Raw genomic sequence first — 15206 nt, forward strand, 5'->3', positions numbered from 1 at the left:
TGAAAACCACTGCATTACTGTAATTTATATTTAACCACTGAGGCAACATTCTTGTTTTCCCCTAAGCATCCAGAATACTCTTATAATTCTTGTCAAACTTAAAGAATCTTCAAGAAGTCTAACCCCATTCTGAGGGCAATAAAAATGGTAGGGTGTATGTCTTACTCATTTTTGCACAGCCTGCAGCCCCTTATAATGATGTTTTGCAAATACTAGGGTTCAAAAATGTAATGCACTGAGTATGACTGGAATCAAATAACTGTGCAGTAAATATTAAGCTCCTTATTTAACCACCCCTTAGTAAAAGGGAATGGATAATTACCATTCCTGAGTTAGAAATATGTTCAGGAAGTGTTGTTAAAGAAAAATTAACTTCGGTTTCAAGTCCATCAGCAATTTTCCCTCCTGTTTTGCCTTAGATATTTGTGAGTGCAGTGCAGCAGAACTAAGTCTGGTGTTGACTTGAGTCTGGATTAATATACATATCCAAAAGGGTTCTTGGGACAATCAAGGCTAATATGAGCTTGATCGGTCAGACCTGTGAACCTGAAAACAAGCTTCCCTCCTGCCTCCCGTTGGCGCCAATATTGCCTCCCGCCAAGCCGCATCTATTCTGGCTGACCCTGAGCTCAGGTGTCCTGAGTAGCCTCAGACCTTCATTACTGCCCGCGGAAGCCTCGAAGTTTCTTCCCGCCAAAGGCACGGGTTTCCGCCTCCCTGCGCCCTAGGCGCAGGCAGGACTGCGCATGTGCGGGGCCCGGCGTCCGCTGGTTCCCCGGCGTCTCCGCGGACCGAGAGCCATGGCGGAGACGGAAGCGAGCTTGCTGCGCCAGTTCCCACTGCTTCTACCCCAGAACCGGGCGAAAACCGTGTATGAAGGATTCATTTCAGCTCAGGTACTCGCCCGGGTGTTGCTCTTTCGCTAGGAGAGTCTCCCTCTGGCGGCGCAGCCCCGGCCCTGAAGTCTGTGACCGGAGGGGTTAGGGGCTTGGGTTTGTGGGGATTGAGAGGGGCGGCCAGTAAGGACTCCTAGAAGACTAGAAGTTTGAGAACCGTGGGCCGTTGCTGGAAACCCGTTCCTGGCTGTCACCTCCACGCCTGGGCCGGGGTCGCTGCCCGGGACAGGACGCTGGGAGGCCCGCGCGCGCGCCCGGGCGGGGAGAGGACGGGGCGGAGGGCCACGCCCCCTCGTCCCCGTCCCTCGCGGAGTTTTGCCTCGCTCCTAACTGTCCCACGTTTGAACTTTTGTTTTAACTGGTCAGTTTTTTGCTTGTCTTTATTCTAACATGCCCCACCCCCACGAAGGTTGGAGGTCATTCAGAGGGGAGTCTGCGCGCTCTCATTATATTCGTGTTTCCTGCAGAAAAAACGTTTTGGAGGAAAACCTGATTTTGGTTCCCTGCCAAGTCCTGGGTACCGGGTCTCATACAGGTGGCGATGTTTTGTAGGAAATCTTGACAACTGAATTAATTACCTTTGCTGATTCCAAGTGGCCTCTCTTGTGGAGTTTATTACCCATAGTAAACACGTGTAGGGCTTTGAAGTTTACAAAGCGCTTTCCAAGTACAATATCTCACTTAATCCTCAGGCCTCGGAGGCAGAAATTTTTTTAAAAAAAGTCATTATTCTCGTTTTATAGTTGAGTAAATCAAGGCATGGGAAAGTGGAGAGATTTGTTACTTGTCCATGATCGCAACGGACTCCCTTAAACTCAGGCTATCTGATTCCACTCCTGGGTTTTCCCACTCTACACTGCATCAAGCTACCTTAGGTGAGAATTTTGAGTATAGGCTTTGCTTCCTGGCCATTACATTCAACATTGTGCCCTCTCCCTGAACAACGCACATATTTTTTGAGAATAGGGGCCATATTCTAGGAATTAACATGTGTTTTGAAGTTTCCTCAAGACACATAGTAATCTCTCAAAAATATCGAGTGAATTATTAAATTCACATGTTAAATGAAAATTTTACCTACCCCTAAGAATATTAAGTGTGGAACTAATCCTAATACACTGATTAAGGAAAGGTTAAAGACCGTACACTTGGACTTCTTCATTTGTTTTCAAATTCACTGTGACTCTCACAGAAAGTTCTGGAATAAAGTTAATCCACGTTTTCCTTCCCCAATTGGAAGTATTGATCTTGAATTACCTAGTTGGAAACTTTCACAGCATTTAGAAAAATTGAAGAGATGTTACTAAGTTCCATTTCTATCAGAACCACGTTATACCTAATTTTAGGCATTTTAAGGAAAGTATTTTGTATTATATGTCTGTATCTGCTAAAGCCTCTTAGAAAACATGTGTAGCCATCAAAATTCAGATTAGATGAAATTATTTTATCCTGGCTATAGCTACAAATCTCATTTGTACTTGCTTTAAGCAGCTTGTTGAAATCCTAACCTAAAGATTTTATTTAACATTGTTTTGTTTTGGTGGAGCTGGTTTTGTCTGAAAATGTGTGTAATTTCAGATTTACAGAAAAATAGCAAGGATGTAGGAAGAATTTGAGTATACTCTTTAAGGGGGTTCACCATTTTACATTTGCCCCTTTTGATTTATTATTCTGAGTCTGTGTATGTGGGTGGATGTGTACACACATTATTTCCTTGAACAGTTTCAAATTAAGTAGCAGACATAGTGTTCCTTTATTCCTGAATACTTAAGTGTATATTTCATGAGAACAAGGAGATACCCATACATAACCACAATTGTCAAAATCAGGAAATTTAATCATCATATAATACCATTACCTAATCTGGAGTCCAAATTCAAATTTTGTTAATGTTGCAATTATGCATTTTTTATACCCCTTCCCAGCCCCTAACCATCTGATGTAAAATCTCACATTACATTTAGTTGTCGTGTCTCTTTAATCTGGAATAGTTCCTTAGTCTATCTTTGTTTTTCATGAACTTGACATTTTTTGAGTACCTGTTGGTCATTAGGTAGAATGTCCCTCAATTTAGATTTGTCTAATGTTTCTTCATCATTAAATTCAGGTTATGCAATTTTGACAGATACGCCACAGAAAGAATATTGTGTCCTTTTTAGGGCTCGAGATGTCAGCAGGTCTCATTATTGATGATGTTATCTCTGATCACCTGTTTAAGGTGGCATCTGCCAGATTTTCCTATTGTAATTATTAAGTACTTATAGGAAGCTACTGTGAGACCTCAAACTCCCTCCTCCCCCACCCTGTTGTAGCAGCCATTGACTCTTGTTTGAGTCAGTTAATTGATGTTTGCCAATGATGATTTTCTAACTTTGTCATTTCTTCTATATTTATTAATTGGCATTCTGTGATAAAGAGTGGCTTTCCCTTTACCATTTATATCAGGCTCATGGATTTTAAAATAATTTAAAAAAATAATTTACCTAATGGATTATAATCCTTACTTCCCTATTTGATGTTTAAATTGTCCCAGATTTGGCCAGTGAGAGCACATTTTTATTGATATGTTTTTAACGATTTGCATTTTCCTATCATCACTGTTTTAAAAGTGTCCTGTAGATACTGACATGTAGTGTTTTATCATCATTTTTTAGAACTTAATTTGTAGTTCCCCTGCACCTGGGAGTTATTTAATAGAAGATTAAAATTTTTGCTCATGGAAGGTCTTTTTTCATTTTAATTTTGTTATTTCTAGTTTTATTGCATCATGATTAGACAGTGATGTTTGTAAAACTTCAACTCTTTGTAACTTAATTGATCCTTCAATTTGTTAACGATCTGTGTGATTAAAAGTGTTTTCTCTATTATCGGGTTCTTTTTTTTCTCTTGAGTGAGCTTTGGTAGTTTGTTTCCTTCAAGGACTTTTCATTTCATCTGAGTTTTTGAATTTATTGGTTTAAAAGTTGTTTTTAATATTCTCTTATTATCCTTTTAATGGCTTTAGGATCTGTAATGTGATGCTCCCTATATTGGTTACTTTTTGCTGTATTCCACACCTTAGTGGCTTAAAACAACAAACATTCATTATCTCACCTTTTTTATGGATCAGGAATTTGGATGTGACTTAGCTGGATGATCCTGGATAAGTGTTTCTCCTGAACTTGCAGTGAAGATGTTGGCCAGGATGTCTATTATCTAAAGACTTGACTAGAGCTGGAAAATTTGCTGCCAAGGTTGCTCATTCACATAGCTATTGACTTCAGGCCTCAGTTTTTTACTTCTGTTGATAGAGTCCTCAGTTCCTCACCACATGGACCTCCATAGTGTTGTTTGACTGTCATTACAGCATGGCAGCTAGCTTTCCCTGAGTAAGTGATAAAACAGAGATCAAGCAGAAAGCTGCACAGTGCTTTTTCTCCCCCAGCCTCTAAAGTTACACATTTACTTCTGTTTTATGCCGTTTATTAGAAGCAAGTCTCAAATCCAGTCCATATTCAAAAGGAGATGGGGCACCAACACTTAAAGGTAGAAGTATCAAAGAAATTATAAATATTATTTTATAGATATCTCCTGTGCCCATTCCTGATATTGGTATCTTGTGTCTTTTTTTTCCCTGATGCATCTGGATAGAGACCTATAAGTTTATTGATCTCTTCAGAGAACCTACTTTGATTTCATTGATTTTTCTCTATTATTTTTCTGTTTCTGTTTCATTGATTCCTGATCTTAAATTTCCTAATTTGTTTGGGTGGAAGATTAGGTCATTGATAATGAGACCTTTTTCTTTTATAATGTAGATGTTTAGTGCTATATGTTTTCTTTCAAACATTGCTTTAGCTGTATCACACAAATTTTGGTATATTTTCTTTCTTTTTTTTTTTTTTTTTTACAGTTCAAAATACTTATTAACTTCTTCTTTGACCTATAGGTTACTTAGAAGAACAATATATCTCTAAATATTTGAGGATTTTCCAGATATCTTTTTGATATTGATTTATGATTTAGTCCCAGTATAATTCATATGATTTGAATTCTTTTAAATTTATTGGAACTTATTTTATGGCCTAGAGTATAGTCTATTTTGGAAAATGTTCTGTGCATACTTGAAAAGAATGTATATTATGCTGCTCTTGGGTAGAGTGTTCTATAAATGTCAGGTCAAATTGGTTCATAACGCTATTCAAGTTTTCTATATACTTACTGATTTTCTATTTGTTCAGTTAAGGAAAGGGGGTGTTGAAATTTCCACCTACATTAGTCCCCCTTTATCTGCAGGGGATATAGTATTCCAAGGCCCCCAGTAGATGCCTGAAACTGTGGATAGTACCAAATCCTATATGTACTATGTTTTTTCCTATATATTCATACCTATGATAAAGTTCAATTTATAAATTAGGCACAGTAAAAGAATATCTAAATTGCCAGTGTCACTACTCTTGCATTTTGGGGTCATTATTAACTAAAAGAAGGGTTACTTGAATACAAGCACTCAGATAGTAGGACAGTGGATCTTATAACTGAGACAGCTATTAAGTGACTAACAGGCCGATACCCTGGACAGAGTGATTCACATCCTGGGTGGGATGGAGTGTAGCAGCGTGAGATTCCATCACACTACTCAGAATGGTGCCCAGTTTACAACTTAAAAATTGTTTGTTTCTGGAATTTTTCATCTAATATTTTCAGTTGACCACAAGTGACTGAAACTGCAGAAAGTGAAACTGTGGATAAGGGGGGACCACTTTATAATTTTTTTTTCAATTTCTACTTCATTTCTGTCAGTTCTTCCTTCATATACTTTGAAGTTCTTTAGGTACATAAACTTTTAGGATTGTAAGCACTCTTGCTGAACTGACTCCTTTATGATTCTGAAATGATCCTTTTTATCCTTGGTAATAATCTTTCGAATCTTGGAATTTATATTTTTTGATTCTAATGTAGTGACTCCAGCTCTTTTTTTTGATTAGTGTGGCATGGTTTATCTTCTTCCATTCTTTATTTTATGCTTATTTGTGTCTTCATATTTAAAGTGGATTTCTTCTGGGCCTTGCTTTTTTATCCAATCTGATAATCATTGCTTTTTACTTGGGGATTGTTTAATTAACCCTTTACATTTAATGTGACTGTTGATATGGTTGGGCTTAAATCTAGTATCTAGCTGTTTGTTTTGTATGTGTTCTTTTATTTATTTTTTATATTTTCCCTATTTTCTGCATTTTACTTTGAGCTTTATAATTTAGTTTTATCTCCTCTGTCAGCTTATTACCTGTTGGTTTTTTTTTTTTTTTCCTTAAGTAGTTGCTATATTTTGTCTCTCTTTTCTGGTGTTTGCTCTAGGGTTTACAATATGCATCTTTAATTTATCATAATCTACTTTCAAGTATACCTCTTCCCTTATAGTGTAAGAATCTTACAGTAGTTTACTTGTATTCCTGATCTCCTGGTTTTGTGCTGTTGTTGCCATATATTTTATTTCTGTTTATTTTATAACCTTCCCAATACAGTATTAATACCCTCTTAAGCAGCTGATTAGCTTTTTTTTTAAAATTAATAGACTTTTATTTTTTAAGAACAGTGTAGAGTTACAGAAAAATTGAACAGATGGTAAGGAGAGTTCCCATGTACCATCTCCTTCCCCACACAAACACAGTTTGTCCTATTATTAACATATTAGTATGGTACATTGTTACAATGAATGAACCAATATTGGTACATTATTATTAACTCAGGTCTGTACTTTATTCATATTTCCTTTGCTTTTACCTAATAACTTTTTTCTGTTCTGGGTTCCCATCCAAGATACCATGTTATTATGTCTCTTTAGGCTTCTCTTATCTGTCATGGTTTCTTAGACTTTCCTTGTTTTTGACGACTCTCACTTGTTTATGATTATGAAATGACGCTCTTAATTGAGGAATACTAGTCAAGTATATTGTAGGATACTACTCTACTAGGATTTGTCTGATGTTTTTCTCATGAATAGGCTGGGGTTATGTGTTTTTGAGAGGAACATTACAGATTTTAAGTGCCATTTCATCACATCATATTAAGGGTACACATTGTCAGTATGATTTATGACTGTTGATGTTAACCTTGATCACTTGGCTGAAGTTGGGTTTGTCAGGTTTCTCTACTGGGAAGTTACTCTTTTTTCCCCCCTTTCCATACTGTACTCTTTGGAAGGAAGTCACTATGAGCAGCCTTCACTAAGGAGTGGGGAATTATGCTCCCCCTCTTTCAGGTGGAGTATCTATGTACAGTTGACCCTTGAACAATGCAAGGGTTGGGGTGCCAACCCTCATGTGCTCGAAAATCGACATATAACTTTACAGTCCACTCTCTGTATCCATGGTTCTGCATCTGTGGATTCAGCCAACTGCAGATCGTATAGTACTACAGTATGTATTTATTGTAAAAAAAAAAAAAAAAAAAAGTCCGTGTATAAGTGGAACTGCACAGTTCAAACCCATGTTGTTCAAGGGTCAACTTAATTTATCTGGAATTCTTCTGTATGGGAGATTAATGTCTCCATTAATTCAATCATATCAGTATGGACATATGGATATTTTACATTTTGAGTTATATTCCAATACTACTTTATTTGTTGTTCAAGTTATTCCAGCTTTGGCACAGTCAGTTATCCTTTAAAGAGATTTTAAAAAATAAGAAAAAAGGTCTTTTATATTTACCTGTATATTTACTGTTTCTGATACTCTTGTATATCCAGATTTTTCACCTTGTTTCATTTACTTTCTTCCTGAAGTTCATCCTTTAACATTTCTTGTAGTGCATGTCTGCTAGTGATGAATTCTTTCAGTTGTTTTCTGTCTCAAAAAATTGTTGATTTGGCCTTTTGAAAGATACTTTCACTGGGTATAAAGTTCTAGGTTGACTGTTTTTATTTTAGCGCTTTAGCAATGTTGCTTCGCTGTCTTACGTTATTATGTATGAGAAATCTCTACTCCTATTTATTTTTGTTTCAGGAGTTGTGGCACATGGGCTCAGTAATTGTGGCTCGCGGGCTCTAGAGCGCAGGCTCAGTAGTTGTGGTGCACGGGCTTAGTTGCTCCGCGGCATGTGGCATCTTCCCAGACCAGGATCGAACCCATGTCCCCTGCATTGGCAGGTGGATTCTTAACCACTGTACCACCAGGGAAGTCCCAGTAGCTTAGTATTGATGGAGACATTATCTTTGTGTCTGTGAAGTATTGCAATAGTTTATTAAATTCCTCATTCAAGAATACCCTCTTTTGTCTGCAAAGTGTAGTTTACTTTATGGATGAGTTCTTTTGGTAGTGTCAAAGGAGGAGTTGAGTGTTTTTATTTTGTTACGGAAGATCCTAAGTCTACCATAGTTGGTACTTTTTCCTCCTAACACCCGGTTTCCAAAGGATATCTCTTTAACCATCTTCTTCTCCTACATTTCTTATCCAAGATGAGATCCTTGACTTTTGTGTTGATAATAAGTCCCCTCCCTGTAATTAGTGCTCTGATTTACCAGAAGTCTTTATTATTATTTTTTGCACATAGTCCAGTCCCCTCTTCTGTCTTCCATGCGTTTTTTTTTTTTTTTTTTTTTTTTTTTCTGAATCCCCTAGCTCTCTAAAAGGACTTGATGTGGGAGCCCCAGGGTGGAAACCACTAGAGCCCCAGGGTGGAAGGCACTGGAAAGTGGTTTAAATTTTTCTTCTTAGAGGTAATTTTGAAGTTTATGGTATTCTCTTCTGATTCTGCCGAAGACATGGGATTTTTGTGGTTCCATTTGTTCTTAATTTTGATGTATATAGTTTTTTGGAATGATATGTCGAGAGATTCAGATTTAGGCAACTGTCAGTACTTTTGTTCCCTGTAAGTCTGGAAAATCTGCTTCATGAGAGCAATTAACATTTTTTCTATGGTTTAACTAAAAAAAGATAATTTTGGACATTTTCTTGAATCAGAAAAGTATTATGGCATGTGACATGGCATTTGCCCTTTTAAAATGGTTGGATTTCACAAATAAGGGACTTTGGGATTTTATTCTTTCACATAACAGATCAGTAGAGTAGTTTTACTATTTTTCATGTAAAGTTTGAATTCCAGATTGTTCTTACACCTATGTGTGGGATGTCTGTAAAGTTAGGTTAAAGTTACTACATAATACCTTTTAGCGCTTTAATGAAATAGTGAATTATTGTTACTTGACCTTTTGAAAAGGTCAGTAGTACATTTTGTTTCATTTTTCAAAAGGACATTTGAATGTAATGAAAGTCAGAACTGCAATATTACCATGAAAGTAAAGGTTATGGGGTACATTTAATTGTGTTCCTCTATTTTTGAAACTGCTTTGAGGGAGACTCTGCTAAAGTTCTCGTGGTAATTGTTTTTCAAGAATTCTATTACTCTTTTTCATTTTATACTGTTGGAGTAAAAGATTATATTTCTGTTTGTCTTTTTCTGCTTACCTTTGCTCAGATTTCATGTGTATTATCCTATTTAAGGTACAAAGTTTAAGCTGCTTACCCATTCACTTTCTCAAGAAAGTAAAACTGAATATATTTCTCAGAGAACTGTCCTTTTTTCCTTGGAAAGATTCTTGAGTAAAATTTGGTCTTTTCAAATGTATAGTTAATGAATATTTAAATGAAATAACTTAATATTTTAGCGGTTTTATTAAAGTTCTGCGAGTGTGGGAGAATTAAACATACTCTGATTTATGAAAATATTTCTGTCTATATATTTAGATTATTTAAATATATTTTCACTTTATTAAACTCTGGAAAATTACAAATATGGAACCTATAATTATTATATATTATTTTACATTATGATTTTTTCTTCTGTATTCAAAGCAATTTGAAGGAATTTCCTTTTTCTTTATTTCCTAAGAAATAACATTTAAATTTCTTCTTTATGTCTACATTAACAATTTCTTAGTATTTCTTATTTATGTGAGTAACTTTTTCTTTAAAAACAAAATCCTATCTTAGTGTTTTGATTACCCAACAACCACAAAGTTTCTGACAGACATTTTTGAGTTATTTTCCCTCAAATGCACTATTCTGTTGCTTATATTTTAGCAAGTATTTGGATAAAGTTGATACCTTTTAGAAAATAAAGGAAAATGTTGCCTTTTTTATGTGATTGTGTTTGACTTCTCTTTAAGTGAAAGATGAAATGAACCTTCTTTTTTGAGTGAACCTTCTTAATGTTTCCCACAGGGAAGAGATTTCCATCTTAGAATATTGCTGCCCAAAGATTTACAACTGAAGAATGCAAGGTGATGTGTTGTTTTGTTATATACTGTACATGCATCTTGGTGGGATGATCAGTCGTTAATCTGGTATAAGCTGATTCTAGTCATCAGAGTTCTGCCTAAAATGCTTATTAATCAGTTAACCAGAAGCTTTTCTGATTTTTCCAAATCAGTGTGCTTTGTAAATGATTTTCCCTGGTGTTGAAGTGTTTTTCAATGGTAACACATTCTCTAATTTACTTATTTTTTAGTTAAAGCAGTAAACAACAAGTGAGAGTATTTGGAGAGTACAAAAGAATTAGAAAACTTTGTTTCTAACTTTTGACTGATGTTAATTATGTGTATGTTCAGTCGTGGGAAGACCCGCATTATCAGTTCGGTCCTGATAGAAATTAGGTGTCAACATGGGCTGTTGGTATGGACAGCCCTTCAAGGAATGTCAAGAGACAGGATTAGAAATTTAGGATTTAGGTAGCACCTAAAATCTCTTTTCTGCTCCAGAATATCTGAGGGTAGGAAGGGAGGAAGAATCCAGAGACAGTAGAACTGACAGGATTTTGTGACTGGTTAGAAGTGGCAGGTAAGACAGAGGAGTGGAGGATTCTTTTCAAGTTCCTAACTCAGATCACTAAGCTAGAGAAGAGATCACAGATGGAAGAAGTATAAGAGGGATTGTTTTAAGACATATCAGATGTTAAATATCAAGAGGAGATTTTTAGTAGGTAGTAGTGGTTTGGTGTGGAACTTGAGCATGAAACTTGGAATGGAGACGTATGTAGAAGTCACAGTAGGTGTAGGATTTGGGGCCATGAGTATGGATAGACTTTCTAGTGCCTGCATGGATAGAGTGAGAAGAGAAAGCCAGTGACAGAATCTTGAGGGCATAACAGTGTTTAAAGGACTGGTAAATAAAGAGGACCTTGGAAGCAGACAAAGGATTGACCAGAGAAGTAACGGGAAAATCTCAACAGTTGTCTCTGAAGCCAAAGAAAGAGAGGCTTAGAAGGGGAATGGTTAACAGTGCTGACTGTTGCAAAGGGATCAGGTTAGATTGCATAGGTTTCATGTAGTGGTTGAAGCCAGCTTTTATTGGGGTTTTGGGAGTGGGTAAATGGGTAGAAAGGAAATGTAAGCAGTATAAACTACTTTGAAGAACAGGAGTGGCCGGAGAAGTGTGTGTAGTCAAGGAGGAGTTTTAATTATGTGGTTTTTTAAAAAAAATAAGATTTGCTTGAACAAGTTAATATTACGGAGGAAAAAAAAACTAGCAGAAAATAAGTTAAGGATACCACGGTAAAGGGATAATTAGTGGATTGATGTGATTGAATTGGTGGGAAGGGGTGGAAAGCACATTTGGTGAAGGGGTTTCCTGTGGGCTGTTGAATGAACTACTCTGCCTCTATGATAGGAGATAGCAGTGGAAATGAGGGTTAGCAGACCAAGAATGGAGGGTCATGATGGTTTGAAAAGCTCATGGTTGGGAAAACTCTGAGGGGCTTTCTACTTCTAGGTAAGTAAAAGCAATTCCTAAAAGAGTTACTTACCTAGTAACATTGAGAGTGCAACTGAGGTGAGCCAGTAGATAGATGAACATTAACTTATCACTACTTACACAATTAAAAGTATGTCCTTAATCTGGAATTGAAAGAAGAATAGATTGCTACATATGCTTTTGCAAATACAAGTTCTGTATATTATGATCAAAACTGTTGGTTTTATTTAACCTCTCGGAGAAGAATCCAATTCAAGGAAACTTTGCTTTGGATATGTTAAAATTTTTTTTAAAAAGTACTGTTTTGTTTGCATGTTGTTTGCTGATTGCCATTATTTATATTTTGAATAAAATTAGTACCGACAGTTGGAAGACATCATTTTCAACAGTACCCATGATAAAAATATTATTAACTTGTCAGCATTATCTTTATGTCATTCTTTTCTATGTATGTACATGTTTGAGTTAGCATACAAATAAGTTTTTTCCTTTTAATTCTGAACAATGAATAAATGATGTTGTTCCATTAAAATTTTAGATTACTATGTAGTTGGCAGCTGAAAGCAATACTTAATGGATATCATCACGTAGTGCAACAGGTAAGTCCTTTAAAAGGTTTGTTTTAAGCGAGGGTAAGAAGTTACTAAATATACTCTGTTTTAAAGACCTATTTTGCAGAGTGTTACAGCTGGTTTAGTAGTTGCTGAATTCTGTAGGTTTCATCTCTATCTAGCAAATATTTTAAGGATCCATATTTTATATAACATGTTTCCTGTCTCAGAATCCTCAGCACATCTCCAGCCAGCATTCGTGTCGAAACTTTATTTCCATCCTTGAGACTTTAGGGTCTTCAAATGCATACACCCTTATCCACCTGAATAGTGGTGGTACCAAAAAATCCCAGAACCCATTTAGGAGTTGAAGGATATCTGTGGCAAAAATGCGATTGTAGTGCAAGATTAGCAACAGAAGAGGTGAAGTGGAAATCACTTAGGATCATGCATGCATATGTAATGAGAGTAGATGTAAAGGCAAAGGTGGCATAGGTGAGATATAGGCAGGATTTATTTAGTTATTCTTTATTTTTAAAAAATTTTATAACTGTAAGTTTGTACTTTTGACATCCTTCACCCACCATCCACCTCTCCATCCCAGTTCAGTTATTCTTAATGTTTAGGTTCCTCTACCTGAAAATTCCTTTAAAGATTTTTGTTGTTTGTTTCTCTAATCAGTTACTGAAGCAACTGAAAATAATGAAATGCCTCTTGTAGGAAAATAAATGGAAGTAGAACTGCCTTTCTTTTAATGCTTTATTCATTTGTGTGTTTTTCCTGATTTCCTATACTTTCTCTGGTAAAGCAGGTTATTATCTATGAAATTGACAATGACAGTTACTCTCACTTAATGCAGTACTGAACCACAAAGAAATATAGGAAATAAACTATTTGATTTGTAGAATGTAGGCTGTCACTGCTGGCAGTATAATTATAGCAGATTTTTAAGGGGATGTTTAAATTATTTCTCTCTGTTTTCTCTTCACCACCCCTTCCCCATCCACTGAGACTATATTGTATACTAAATTTTAAGAAATGAATCTAATGAGATATCTAAATAGCTTGAAGAAAAACTGTTAATGAAGACTAAGAATAATAATAAATTCTATAACAGTTTTTCTCCACCAATTCACCAAGAGAATTCCTAGAAAAAGTTCCAATTACTTATCTCCTCCCTGCCCTCCAGTTGGTCATGTAGAACCCAGTATTAGTTTCAGTCTTTGTTTTATTCCAAAGTCCAGTTGAATGTTACTATTCTTGCCTTGTATCATTTCTAACTTTAGTAAATATGCGTTGGGGGGGGTCAGCAATTATTTTCTGTAAAGGACTGGATAGTAAATTTTCAGGTTTTGTGGAACCTTAAGATCTCCGTCATAACTACTCTACTGTGCCCTTGTAGCACCGAAGCAGCCTCGACAAGAGGTAAATGAATAGGTGTGGCTGCACTTCATTATGACTCTGTTTACAAAAACAGCCATTGGGCTGGATTTAGCCTCTGAGCTGTAGTTTGCACACTCTGGTATAATTTATTATTCCTCTCTAGTAAACTACAGGGGAAATATTGTATAGAAGAAGGGAAAGTCAAAGACTTGTTCTACAAACATGTGCCCACACAAAGCTGTGTTAAGATGTGAATCATATGTCTCATGTATTGTTGAAATACCTTTGATTATTATTTTTCTCATGTAAAGACAAATTTACGTATCCACTTCAGAACTGTGTGGTGGTAGTGCAGTGCATCAGAAAAAGTAACAAAAATAACATTTTGATTTCAAGCAGAGAAATGATGTAGAGATTTGTCTAAGAAAGCAATTTTAAATGAGAATTTTTTTTTGCTTTCTTTTATTCTATAATTTCTTTTAAGAATCAAAGATTTCTAGGAAATGGAGCCGTGACACTTTAATTCATTATACTTCAGAAGTTATTTCGTTTTTGCCATTTTATTGTAACTGTTCTACCTTATTGAAAGATTGACTTTTTGAATTAATACAGGTTAGTTGTGAAAGGACAAAATTAACAATTATAGGTAGTCTTTAAGGTGAAGGAAAAAAATTAAAGTGGACAGTTTTATTGATTAGTTAATTCATTGCTCTGACTAGATTCTTTTAATTGTATAGATTTCCTGATTTTTATATTTTATGTTCCTCTTGACACTCCATTCATACTTTTTTTTTTTTTTTTTGGTAAATAGTGCTGTGGTTTGCTAGATTGCTAAACTTGACAGTAGTCAGTGCTGAAGAAATAGAGGAATGTGTGCGATTTTAAGTGACATTCTTACATAATTCAGTATATTTCACCAAAATAGATTTGAGGGCTTTAATTACTCTTTCAGAATGAAATTGGTAGGAATAATAGGGTTGATGACCAATACTTTAATTCTTATACTTTTAAGATGTAGATATAGCTAATACTTTTTTTTTTCCATATTCACATGGGCTTGGATTTTATTTCCATTTCAGCACGTGGAATATTCATTGTACACATGAAAGTAATTGGAAATGTTGTTTTGATCTAGAGAATGCAGCACTCTCCTGATCTAATGAGCTTTCTAGTGGAGTTGAAGATGGTTTTGGTAAGAATTTGTTTTCTAACACTGTCACCATATTCTGTAAATCTTGAATGTTTTTGTAATTCCTTTAAAAACCAAATGATTAGAACTTAAAGCTTCTCAACTCCCAATCATTAATGTCGTATTTTACTCTGTGCATAAATGTGGGTGGTATTTTTCTGAAACTGCATGAGGAGTAGAACTATGTGTAAGAACCAATTTGATTGTATCCTAAACTGGGCACACTTGACACTAGTCTTGGACAGGTGGTGAAGAAATAAAATGTACTTCTGGTCTGTTAGAGAATGTAACATCTACGGAGAGGTTAAAAAGGCACACATAAAGATATAATACAATGTATAAATAATTTTGTATACAACTACAGATTTCTGAAAAATTTGTTAGGCTTCATTCCATATATACAGTTACATACGATAATTGATTATTCAGTTAACTATACATAAAATACTTGATTAACAGA

The 15206-nt window shown here is 35.6% G+C and overlaps 1 protein-coding gene across 1 annotated transcript in view; it reads left to right on the forward strand.

Annotated features, from left to right (window-relative positions):
* Window positions 1-800: 800 nt before the first annotated feature.
* Window positions 801-15206, forward strand: part of FANCL (FA complementation group L) — a gene marked incomplete at both ends in the record, with an annotated part of 77290 nt that continues 62884 nt past the window's right edge. The window contains 4 exon segments of the mRNA XM_079720927.1: window positions 801-896; window positions 10097-10155; window positions 12162-12222; window positions 14693-14749. Coding sequence (XP_079577053.1) covers window positions 801-896; window positions 10097-10155; window positions 12162-12222; window positions 14693-14749 — 273 coding nt within the window.

This window comes from Hyperoodon ampullatus (genome assembly GCF_949752795.1).
Source record: "Hyperoodon ampullatus genome assembly, chromosome: 15".
Taxonomy (NCBI): domain Eukaryota; kingdom Metazoa; phylum Chordata; class Mammalia; order Artiodactyla; family Ziphiidae; genus Hyperoodon; species Hyperoodon ampullatus.